This window comes from Capsella rubella, unplaced genomic scaffold (assembly GCF_000375325.1).
Source record: "Capsella rubella cultivar Monte Gargano unplaced genomic scaffold, Caprub1_0 scaffold_3, whole genome shotgun sequence".
NCBI classification, from domain to species: Eukaryota; Viridiplantae; Streptophyta; class Magnoliopsida; order Brassicales; family Brassicaceae; genus Capsella; species Capsella rubella.
In genome coordinates, this window is record NW_006238921.1 from 6,882,888 (window position 1) to 6,894,182 (window position 11,295).

The following is an 11,295-nucleotide window of genomic DNA, read 5'->3' on the forward strand; positions in this document are numbered from 1 at the left end:
AAAGTTTATATCACTTTAAAAAAAAAAAAAACTATACGACTAAGTTTTAAACATACAAATTATAAAGCCATGAAGGGAACCATCTAATCATCTATGCCCATGTGATGTGACATTAATTTGTATTTTATTTGTATTAGGAATAAAATATATGAATAAAATAAGATGACACGTCAGAGCCAATACGAAGAACACATCTATCTCAATCGCTTTCTTCTCTTCTCTCGACGACAAAAGTCTCAAACTCTATAAATACTTTCAACGCAAACAGTTGCAAAAATATATCTCAAAATCGAAACGAAACACACAAAGCTAACAAATATGGCTACTACTACTGCAATCAGATTCGTAACCCTAGCTCTCGCTTTCTTCTCTGTGTTACAACTACTCTCCTTGTCCCTCGGCGGCGTCACAGCGACGGAGACGACGCGGAACGAGGCGGAGGCACGGCGGATGTACGAGCGGTGGTTAGTGGAGAATCGTAAGAACTTTAATGGTCTCGGAGAGAAAGAGAGACGGTTCGAGATCTTCAAGGACAACTTGAAGTTCGTGGAAGAGCACAATTCGGTACCGGATCGGACTTTTGAAGTCGGGTTGACCCGGTTCGCTGATTTGACGAACGATGAGTTCCGTGCGATTTACTTGAGGAGGAAGATGGAGATGACTAGGGTTCCGGTGAAAGGTGAGAGGTATTTGTATAAGGTCGGAGATAGTTTGCCTGATGAAATCGATTGGAGAGCTAAAGGTGCTGTGAATCCAGTCAAAGATCAAGGAAACTGTGGTATGTTTAATTGCGTCTGCGTTTTGTTAATTGCTATTATTTGCTTCTTCTTTTTTTTTTTCGTATTTGAGCTGATTAGTGATGTTATGTATTTGTTAAATGTTACAGGAAGTTGTTGGGCGTTTTCGGCGATTGGAGCGGTTGAAGGGATAAACCAGATTAAGACAGGGGAGTTGATATCTTTGTCTGAGCAAGAACTTGTTGATTGTGATACGAGTTACAATGGTGGTTGTGCTGGAGGTCTCATGGATTATGCTTTTCAGTTCATTATTAAAAACGGTGGGATTGACACAGAGGAAGACTATCCTTATGTTGCAACTGATGTTAACATGTGCAATTCCGACAAGGTACGAAAACCGTTGATTGTAGTAAAGATGATGTTGTTCTTTTGTTGTTTTGATTTATGGTCTTAAAAATGTTGTATACTAATGTGTTATGTTGTTCTTTTATTTCTTGCAGAAGAACACTCGTGTTGTTACGATCGATGGTTATGAGGATGTTCCTCAAAACGATGAGAAGTCTTTGAAGAAGGCTCTTGCTTATCAACCAATTAGTGTCGCCATTGAAGCCGGTGGCAGAGCTTTCCAGCTTTACAAATCTGTAATTTTCAATGAACCTTATTTACCTTGGTTTTCTCTTCATCCAAGATTGGTTTCTAATTCATTAAAAATGATCCCTTTTGTTTTTTTTATTTTTTATCTCAGGGTGTGTTTACAGGAACGTGTGGAACATCTTTGGACCATGGTGTGGTAGCCGTGGGATACGGGTCAGAAGGTGGTAGAGACTACTGGATTATTCGTAACTCATGGGGATCAAACTGGGGAGAAAGCGGATATGTTAAGCTCGAACGTAACATCAACGAGTCATCAGGGAAATGCGGTGTGGCGATGATGGCTTCTTACCCTACCAAATCATCGGGTTCAAACCCACCAAAGCCACCCCTACCTTCACCAGTTGTTTGTGATAAGTCTTACACTTGCCCACCTAAGTCCACTTGTTGTTGTCTTTATGAGTACGAAGGTAAATGCTATAGCTGGGGATGTTGCCCACTTGAGTCAGCCACTTGCTGCGACGACGGTTCTAGCTGCTGCCCTCAGTCATACCCAGTATGCGATTTGAAGGCCGGAACTTGTAGAATGGTTAGTTTCTTGATGTCTTAAAAAGACAAAATTTCAAGTGAAATCTTTTGCCTTTTTCTTGGTTTTCTTTTGTTCGTTGCTGATTGATTCTTTTGGTTTGAACAGAAGGGAACCAGTCCGTTGAGCGTAAAAGCTTTGACCCGAGGACCAGCGACTGCAACCACAAAGTCTACAAACGTGCTTGTGAGCAGCGCTTGAGGAGGAAAGGATACAAAGGAAGAACCGATTTGTTTCCATCCCACGTTCTCACAAGATTCAGTCTTATTCCAAGTTCGAAATTCGGATGATAGTTTGATTACTCTCGTTAATTCTAATGTTTTATCTTGGATTTGATTTTTAATTGCTGTAAATCATTTAAGAAGTAATCTTATATATGCTCCCATAGCATTATTGTCATCTCCCTTGAATAATAAGCTTTAACCAAATTGAATCTGGAACGGGCCCTTCCTTAAGGCTCAACAAACGTTTGCTTTTAGGTAACAAAGTATCATCATCGATTACATCTTGTTTTTTGTAAGTTAAATTTCAGTTCTAAGCATAGCTAAGCTAGAGTTGTAGACAAATGGTTTGGTTATAATCAAGTTGTTCTCTTTTTAATCTTGCCAAATTCTAATAATACAACCACTCTCTTTCACGTTTTGATGAAAATACTACTGTATAAAAAATTCTTTGAGTTATTAGACACGTGATGGAATCATATAGTATATATTTTTTTTGTAATTGGTCACAATACCAAAAAACACAATTACTGATCCATCTGCCTCTTCTTGTCTGGACGCCAACTCTTGCACAAATCTCACTGAAACACAAAACCAATGGCTACTCGAATCATATCTATAACCTCAGCTCTCCTGATCCTATCTGTATTACTACTTTCCTCGTCTACGGGAGTCGTCACAGGAACAGAGACGAAGCGGAACGAGTCGGAGGAGCGGCTGATGTACGAGCGATGGCTCGTGGAGAATCGAAAGAACTATAATGGTCTTGGAGAGAATGAGAGACGCTTCAAGATCTTTAAAGACAACTTGAAGTTCATCGACGAGCACAATTCGGTTCAGAATCGGACTTATGAACTCGGGTTGACCCTGTTCGCAGATCTAACAAATGATGAGTTTCGAGCTATTTACTTGAGGAAGAAGAAGATGGAGAGAACTAAAGATTCAGTGAAATCTGAGAGATATTTGTACAAAGAAGGAGATGTTTTGCCTGATGAAGTCGATTGGAGAGACAAAGGCGCAGTTGTACCAGTCAAAGATCAAGGAAACTGTGGTATGAATTTTAGATATTTCTTATATCTTTTTTTTTTTTGGATTTGAATCAATTTCACGTTTTCTGAACTTGAAACGATTGTGAATTGCGATTTTTTCTAAATGAAACAGGAAGTTGTTGGGCGTTTTCTGCGGTTGGAGCGGTTGAAGGGATAAACCAGATCAAGACCGGAGAGTTGATATCTCTGTCGGAGCAAGAACTCGTTGACTGTGACAGAGGTTTTGTCAACGCTGGATGTGATGGAGGTATCATGAACTATGCTTTTGAGTTCATAATGAAAAACGTAGGTATTGAGTCAGATCAAGATTACCCTTACACCGCAAACGATCTTGGCTTGTGCAACGCCGCTAAGGTTCTTCAACCAACATAATGACATTTTTTTGATGCGATTGTTATGTTTCCATAAGATTTCATCTATGTTTTAATGATTATGCAGAATAACAATAGCCGTGTTGTTGTAACCATTGATGGCTATGAAGATGTTCCAAGAGACGATGAGATGTCTTTGAAAAAGGCTGTTTCTCATCAACCTGTTAGTGTTGCCATTGAAGCTAGTAGCCAAGCTTTCCAGCTCTACAAATCAGTAATTTTCAATCACTTAACAAAAAAAGAAAAGCTTGATTCTTGAAACGTGGCTAAGAATCTATGTTTTGTCTTCTTTTATCAGGGTGTGCTTACAGGAACATGTGGGATATCTTTGGACCATGGTGTGGTAGTGGTTGGTTATGGATCCTCTAGTGGTGAAGATTACTGGATCATTCGTAACTCATGGGGATCAAATTGGGGAGAAAGCGGCTACGTGAAGCTCCAACGTAACATCGATGACTCATTCGGGAAATGTGGTGTAGCAATGATGGCTTCTTACCCGACCAAGTCATCATTCCCATCGTCATTTGATTTGGTGTCTGAAATTTGAAATGATATTCCTGTCAACAATATTAAGAACTAGTTTGAGTATATTTCACTACATAATTCAATGGGTCAAGTCAAAGTATTTGAAAGTCTCACAACATGCATATTAACATTAATGAAGATTCAAATCTCTTATCTTGTATGTTAAAGAAACCTGTTTAGCAGCAAAGTTGGTGTAAATTGATGAGATGAGACTATCAAAGTGGTGTAAATTGGAGGGATTACGTGCAATGTTCTTCAGTTCAGATCCAAAAAAAAAAAAAAAACATGAGAAAACGTTTATAAAGATCTAACGGCACAGATTGACCCTTGACCAAAACTCCCACGTGACTTGATCTCACCGATACTCTCTATTGGTTTATTTTTTTCTTTCCCCAAATCTGATCTGAATCCGTCGAGACCCCAAAGTTAAGAGCTTGCTCCTGAACAAATCTGCGCGCGTTCTAAATCTTCTTAACTCGTTCGCTTTCGATTTTCATCCACGAAGCAAGCTTGATCTCTGAGGTTTCTTCTTTCCCTCGAAATTTTATTCTGTGATTCTATGAATCATTTCTCTGATCTGGTTTCGAGATTTTTGATTTTTGGTTTCTGGATTCGAATAGGTTTAGCTTGCCTTCTCTGCTTTTTTTATGAGGGTTCATGCGTGATCGCACGTTAATTGTTGTTTAATCTCTTTGTTTGATTAACTCCACATTTTAGCTTGATTTTTTTTTGAAATTGAAATCTCAATTATTCTGATTTTGTAGTTTTGATTTGTAATTCTTCCACTTAAATGTATTTTCCTGAAATGTGATGTCTTTGCCAGGAAAGAAGATTTGCGACTTTGGGTTAATTCACATTTTGGGATTCTAGATTAAGATAGAAACAATGTCGTCTTCTGAGTCACCGAATTTGCCTGCTGCGGTAACGATACCAGATGGTCAGCCTCCTCCTGCTTCTGCTTCTGTTGTAGAAGCTAGAAACGATGATTCACCTAAAGGGGTTGCATCAAAACTCTCTGCCTCTGGGATATCAACATGGGCAAAAAGTTTGAAAGTTCCACAGCCATTTGCTTCCTCGCAAAACGACTCTGCTGTCGAGAATACCGAAAAGTCTGCTTTTGCAAAGTTTACTAGCGGGTTAGGGCTTCGTTTATCTCCGAAATCTCCTCAATCAGGTGAGACCACAGAAGGCACTTCAACTGCTACAGAAACCAGTTTCATTGGGACGATTACAAAAGGTTTGGTAGATACATCAAAGAATGCTGTCAAGGCAGTACAAGTCAAGGCTCGACACGCTGTATCCCAGAACAAAAGAAGATATCAGGTGCAATTAACTTTGTGTCATCTGTTTTGCTACCCAGTAACTTCTATGCTACCTTGTTCCTCATATGACATCAAATGTCACTTGTGGTTCAGGAAGGAGGGTTTGATTTGGATCTAACGTACATAACAGAGAACATAATTGCAATGGGGTTTCCTGCTGGTGATATGAGTTCTGGTTTTTTTGGATATGTCGAGGTGAGTCAATTAGCATGCTTGTTATCGTTTCCCCTGGATTTGTTTCAAATCACTGTTACCAATATCCGTTCAAAACATCATTGTAGGGTTTCTACCGTAACCAAATGGAAGAAGTTATCAGCTTTCTTGAAACGCAACACAAGGTATTGCTACTGATTTGTTGGCAAAACAAATTAATCCTTTATCTTTGGCTATATAATGCATTTTTTGCTGTTTTCATTGTTAATCTACCTATATGTCTCTTTTGTATCACTTGAAATAATATTCCTAACATAGAGACTGGTTCACCTTATCTTACAAGTTATTGATGATTTTTTCTTGATCATAAGCAACTCTGCATATTATATTTTGCCAAATTTTAAAGAGGCTTCTAAAATATTAGTCTGTGTAGACTTATACTGAGTTTCTTGACTTTTGTGATATTAGTTGAATCATGGATATAAGAAATTTTAATTGGTATTTGATATTCATATGTCTAATTATTTTCAGATGTGTGACATGTTGTCTTGCCATCTTCCTTTTGGAAATTAACTTATGTATGATGCGTTTTGCAGTTAGCTACAGCCTTGATAGGTTCTGCTCTTCTCTTGTGCTATTCTTATAATTGCTTTCTTCTTTATTTTTGTAGGGAAAATACAAGGTTTACAATCTTTGTTCAGAGAGGTTGTATGATGTATCATTATTTGAAGGGAAGGTATGCTATTCCTTATTCTTTTTTTCTTCCTCTTTTCCTTGCATTTGGCAAACACATGGCCTCCTTAAGCAAAGATGCCTTCAAAAAATTAAGAAAAGTTGCTCTGTAGATCTTCCAATGCACTGTTTCAAGTTTCTTTTAACTCTGCAGTACTTATGAAACAGCATCCATCAAAATGATTGTTTACATTGTTGCATATGTACAAAGTTGTGAATCTTGTGATAATTTGCTCATTTATTTCCTGATCGTTGGACCTGTCATATTAAGACATGCTGCAATGAGGTGGCTAATTCTGTGTTACGGATAATGTAACCAATTCTTCTATACAGCAGGATTTATTTCTAGGGTGATAACTATTATGTTCACATAATGCGCGCAAAGTTGTTAAATATTTACCCTCCATCTTTTGTCTGTTTTAGTGTCCCTATACATCTTATTTTGTGCTGATTATTCTGGCTCCAGGTGGCCAGTTTCCCTTTTGATGATCATAATTGTCCGCCAATCCATTTGATCACCTCATTCTGCCAAAGTGCATATTCATGGTTAAAGGAGGACATTGAGAATGTTGTGGTTGTTCACTGTAAGGCTGGCATGGCAAGGACAGGGCTTATGATATGTAGTCTTCTGTTGTATTTGAAGGTAAGAAAATCACTTTAACGTTGTATTGAACAATCCATCAAAGGGAACCAATCATGTTTCCTTTTCTTATTTAGTTCTTCCCGACTGCTGAAGAGTGCATGGACTTCTACAATCAGAAGCGTTGTGTGGATGGAAAAGGACTTGTGCTACCCAGCCAAATTGTAAGTCTAGTTTTCTAATTTGTATAATTTAGCCGCTCATGAAAACATTCTTTACCCTTCTGCTAACTATTGAGTCTGTTTAATCATATTATTGTGTAGAGATATGTGAAATACTTTGAACGAATTTTGACCTACTTCAACGGGGAAAATCAACCAGGGCGTAGGTAAGCATCTTATTCATATACCTTAATATAGCATACAACTGTTTATCAACATCAAAAAAATTTCTTTTGTTAGGTGTATGCTTAGGGGATTCCGGCTCCATAGGTGTCCCTATTGGATCAGACCATCCATCACTATTTCAGATCATAATGGTGAGTTGGTCGATCCATTGCTTCATGACAACATACAAAGCCAGTATCATGCAGAGCTAACATCTTTCTGTAAATTATATGCAGGTGTTCTCTTTACCACGAAAAAACATCCTCGGACCAAGGATCTCTCGGTACGTCATTGTTATTTATTACTTTCTTGTTACCAAGTATTTTGTTAAGTTCTTTGTGAAATCACATTGTTCAATTAATTGGAATCTTTTTATTTTTTTGCAGTCTGAAGACTTTTGGTTCAGTGCCCCAAAGAAAGGGGTTATGGTCTTTGCCTTACCCGGAGAGCCAGGTCTAACAGAATTGGCTGGGGACTTCAAAATCCATTTTCATGACCGCCAAGGAGATTTCTACTGGTTAGGAAGCTAGTGCCTCGTTCCCCATAATACATACCAATATTACTATTATTTTTTGCTTCTCTCACTATTTTTTGCATGCTCTTCTCAGCTGGTTAAACACGACAATGATGGAAAACAGAATGATCCTAAAAACAAGTGAGCTTGACGCGTTTGACAAGGTAATATAGCTGAATCTTTGACTCTGTGTGTTAAGTCTGATGTTGGGCTCTTTCTCCATCAATCCTCGTGCTTGAAATGATATATCTTTGTGTTTGGCCTTTGTTCCAATGCAGAGGAAGCTACCATCGCCTGGATTTATGGTTGAAGTTGTTCTTGCTGATATAAATGCAACAATCCCTACGAATCCTAGTTCTGAATCAGCATCCAAAACACCGGAAGAAACTTCTGCAGCTAATTCTTCCCCTGTAGACGGCTCTGCATCGGTTCCAGGACCCAATAAAGAAACAGAGGATCCTGATAAGGACGATGTGTTCTCTGATAACGAAGGAGACTCAACTGGCCCGACCAAAACCACATCATCGGCTTCTTCTCAGAGCCCAGAAGCCAAACAGAGCGCAGATGAAACCTCTGTTCTGACGAAAGCAACTGAGAAGGTGTCTATTTCTGGAAACAATGGATCATCGCAGCCTGTGCAAGGGGAACCCGTTAGCAAGGCTGGAGCGACAGAGAAACCCTCTGGGGCTGTGGTCAATGCTACCTCAAGCTCAGAGAGTGAGTTCAAGGTTATGGCAGCTGATGCATCTGTATTCTCATTTGGAGATGAAGACGACTTTGAAAGCGATTGAAGAAAGGATGATCAAAACGCAGAAACATGTGTACATAAAAACAGGGAATGTTAAATCAGTCTGATGATTCATTGTGTTGTGGCTTCTTGTTATGATGTTGAATTCCACGGTCTTTTGTTTCTTTTTTGCTTTACCGTATCACTTCGTTCTTTTTAGTATTACTGCACAAAATTATACATTGGTTGCTTACATCTTTGTGTTATGACTTTAGTATTTGGAATCATAGATTATCACTGATTTCTGGCTTATCCCGTGAATAAACGATGGGTGTGAAATGTACTTGGTGTATTTCTATAAATCTTGGAACATAAATACATAATTAGATGTAATTGGTCGAATCTTCTACTAGTTTATATTAATACACGGCTACTGACGCCATGCGAAAACTGACGATGAAGGTTTAATTCTTTGGCTCCACGGACCATTTGCTCCCAATCCTACCCTGTTCTTATCATATAGACCAAAAAGCCTCTCAATATTCGTCGAACCCTTAATCAATAGATACAATCTTTTCTTTGTTTAGACTTTAGAAATTAAAAGAATGTCGAGTTATTAAACCAAAGCAACGTACGTATTACGCTTCCTAAACCATTTTTTAGGAAATGCGATGATGTTTCCTTCTAAAGAGACGGAGTGTAGTGTATCCTGAATATATATATTTTACGTTATCTTTCCACCTTTATGGGAGAATCACTTCATCATAAATTAAGTGAATAACTTATCCACATGCTACTTTTGTTATACATCATATTTTCATGGAGTGTAACCAACATTACCAAATATATTCATTAATGTTCAAGGGAAACAGTTTTTATTTATTTTTAGTTCAAACACTTCAACAAACCAAAGAAAGTAGTTATTCGTATGTCTCAGCTAGAGATACGCTGACACGGATAGGGAGATACCAGCTTCGATGCTCTGACTCGTATCTAGTTTTATTTTGATTATACGTTACATACTTGCATGCATTATACAATTTTTTTTTTGTTTTCAAGATATATTCAAGATACATATTCCGATTTTCTCATATCATTAAATTTTGTAAAGCAAACAAGAAGAAAATTAATACAAATTCACATTTCAATAAAATTCATGAAAAGTAAAGTTACATGTATTATTACATGTTTCCTTTTCTCGACAATATTATTGTTCTAGGAAAAATCAACCATGTTACACATTTTATTAAGTTATAATATTATAGTTACCAATTTTGCATAATGGTATATATTGTAGTAGGAATGAAATCAGGAGTGTCTATCTCTTGCAGACAACTCCCTTGCCACCTATGCCACTGGCACAACTCATCTCAGGGAGCTCCAATTTGCTTCGGCCACCATTGCTGCCCACGTTACCGGTGAACCTTGCGGCTGAGCAGTCAGGTGCGAAAAGTCCGGTTGTCTGAAATTCTCTGTCACCACCCATCACAGGCATGTGGACTCCGATCTTAACTCGGCTAACATAGTTAGACCTGTAAGTCTGTCCCAAAACACCATCGACATTGTCGCTAAGGTCTTGGAACTTGAAGCCGAGGTCGAGATGAGCTAGGCAGTCGTCTTCCTTCACGTCGTAGCCATGGATTCTTGAGTCTTCCATTGTTATTGGCACCACTCTTGCTGTGATCTTAAGCAAACCATCTACGTCGACCTGAAAAAAATATATATATTTCAATTGACTACTATAGCTAGTATTATTAATAGTCTATTAGGGTTTAAGGTTAGGAATATAATAGCGTTTGTCCATACTAATATGTTTTAAATACGAAACAATTTGATATATTTTGAACTTGTTCTTTGAAGCGACCGTGTGGCTAAAGTAATATTGTTTTTAGGGCATACCTCGAGGTTGTTAGTGTCAGCGTTGACTCGCTTGACGGAGACCTGAGGGTATACTCCAGGGGAAGAAGTCCACGTGGCACCGTCTAGCTGAGGGAGTGAGATAACATTTCCGTCGAAAGAGACGGCGATCCGGTCAACGGAATCGTCCCACGTGGCAGTCTTGAGGGCTCCGAGGTATAAACGGTGAGTGCCGAAGAGCATGGCAATGGATTGGACCCATGTGAAGTCACGTGCCATACCAGGTCTACGTTTACCAATGAAATGTGCGTTGATGTGAAGGTTAGGATCAGAGATAAGGCAGAAGTTGGAGTCTTTCTTGCCGTGGAAGTAAAAGGTGAGACCATCTCCCCCGATGAAACGTGGGTCTTGGCAGACAGATCCTGGCTTGTCGCAATCTGCATCAAAATGTGTCATGAATATTTGGCATGTATTAAGTGATTGAGTAGTAAGGTATTTAAGGTGGAGGTCGATGGATTAAAATAACATACTGCAAAGAGGCTTGCAAGTGACGCAATCGACTTGACAAGAACGGGGACAAGCGGCGGGGCAAGTGTACTCAACACCGTAACATGGAGAGCCCTTCTTCCTACATCTGGCCCTACTGACTCCTGCTCCTGATTGGCCGTCTGATGGCGGGGGAACGTAAGGGGGAGAGCCAGGAGTAGTTGGCACGGAAGGTGTTGGAGTGGGGGGTGGTGGTGAAACTGGGGGAGTAGGACTTGGCACAGACGGTGTAGGAGTTGGAGGCGCTGGTGAAACTGGGGGAGTGGGATATGGTACGGATGGTGTAGGAGTTGGAGGTGGGGGTGAAACAGGTGGGGTGGGACTTGGCACGGACGGTGTAGGCGTTGGAGGCGGGGGTGAAACTGGGGGAGTGGGGCTTGGCACGGACGGTGTAGGAG

At 39.4% G+C, this 11,295-nt stretch overlaps 4 protein-coding genes across 4 annotated transcripts; 3 read left to right on the forward strand and 1 right to left on the reverse strand.

The window, feature by feature from the left end:
- The first annotated feature begins 267 nt into the window (after nucleotides 1-267).
- LOC17893047 (probable cysteine protease RD21C) lies at nucleotides 268-2,342 on the forward strand. The gene is made up of 5 exons (XM_006297594.2): nucleotides 268-778; nucleotides 887-1,125; nucleotides 1,238-1,378; nucleotides 1,483-1,917; nucleotides 2,023-2,342. Exons 1-5 carry the CDS (start codon nucleotides 319-321, stop codon nucleotides 2,113-2,115), a joined length of 1,368 nt encoding a protein of 455 aa, XP_006297656.1. The 5' UTR covers nucleotides 268-318; the 3' UTR covers nucleotides 2,116-2,342.
- A 323-nt stretch (nucleotides 2,343-2,665) lies between these two features.
- LOC17891198 (probable cysteine protease RDL2) lies at nucleotides 2,666-4,228 on the forward strand. Its single transcript, XM_006297924.2, has 4 exons — nucleotides 2,666-3,186; nucleotides 3,297-3,538; nucleotides 3,623-3,769; nucleotides 3,854-4,228. Exons 1-4 carry the CDS (start codon nucleotides 2,733-2,735, stop codon nucleotides 4,100-4,102), a joined length of 1,092 nt encoding a protein of 363 aa, XP_006297986.1. The 5' UTR covers nucleotides 2,666-2,732; the 3' UTR covers nucleotides 4,103-4,228.
- Nucleotides 4,229-4,493: 265 nt separating this feature from the next.
- LOC17892062 (phosphatidylinositol 3,4,5-trisphosphate 3-phosphatase and protein-tyrosine-phosphatase PTEN2A) lies at nucleotides 4,494-8,806 on the forward strand. The gene is made up of 13 exons (XM_023785577.1): nucleotides 4,494-4,602; nucleotides 4,904-5,403; nucleotides 5,496-5,597; nucleotides 5,684-5,740; nucleotides 6,226-6,291; nucleotides 6,754-6,930; nucleotides 7,005-7,091; nucleotides 7,191-7,255; nucleotides 7,329-7,405; nucleotides 7,490-7,536; nucleotides 7,640-7,770; nucleotides 7,862-7,931; nucleotides 8,046-8,806. The coding sequence occupies exons 2-13, from the start codon at nucleotides 4,966-4,968 to the stop codon at nucleotides 8,556-8,558; spliced, it is 1,830 nt and encodes a 609-aa protein (XP_023641345.1). The 5' UTR covers nucleotides 4,494-4,602; nucleotides 4,904-4,965; the 3' UTR covers nucleotides 8,559-8,806.
- Nucleotides 8,807-9,636: 830 nt separating this feature from the next.
- Nucleotides 9,637-11,290, reverse strand: LOC17891617 (the record flags this gene model as incomplete). Its single annotated transcript, XM_006299030.2, has 3 exons — nucleotides 9,637-10,202; nucleotides 10,394-10,788; nucleotides 10,882-11,290. Coding segments are annotated over 3 exons (1,194 nt in total), but the record flags the coding sequence as incomplete, so codon positions are not given.
- Between the last annotated feature and the right edge of the window lie 5 nt (nucleotides 11,291-11,295).

Bases quoted from the DNA above. Each gene is read 5' to 3' on its own strand.
- LOC17893047 (XM_006297594.2), top strand. From the start codon at position 319: ATGGCTACTACTACTGCAATCAGATTCGTAACCCTAGCTCTCGCTTTC. The intron at 1,126-1,237 runs GTACGAAAACCG...TATTTCTTGCAG, and splicing joins ACATGTGCAATTCCGACAAG to AAGAACACTCGTGTTGTTAC. The intron at 1,918-2,022 runs GTTAGTTTCTTG...TGGTTTGAACAG, and splicing joins AGGCCGGAACTTGTAGAATG to AAGGGAACCAGTCCGTTGAG.
- LOC17891198 (XM_006297924.2), top strand. From the start codon at position 2,733: ATGGCTACTCGAATCATATCTATAACCTCAGCTCTCCTGATCCTATCT. The intron at 3,539-3,622 runs GTTCTTCAACCA...ATGATTATGCAG, and splicing joins GCTTGTGCAACGCCGCTAAG to AATAACAATAGCCGTGTTGT. The intron at 3,770-3,853 runs GTAATTTTCAAT...TTCTTTTATCAG, and splicing joins CTTTCCAGCTCTACAAATCA to GGTGTGCTTACAGGAACATG.
- LOC17892062 (XM_023785577.1), top strand. From the start codon at position 4,966: ATGTCGTCTTCTGAGTCACCGAATTTGCCTGCTGCGGTAACGATACCA. The intron at 6,292-6,753 runs GTATGCTATTCC...TTCTGGCTCCAG, and splicing joins TATCATTATTTGAAGGGAAG to GTGGCCAGTTTCCCTTTTGA. The intron at 7,537-7,639 runs GTACGTCATTGT...ATTTTTTTGCAG, and splicing joins CTCGGACCAAGGATCTCTCG to TCTGAAGACTTTTGGTTCAG.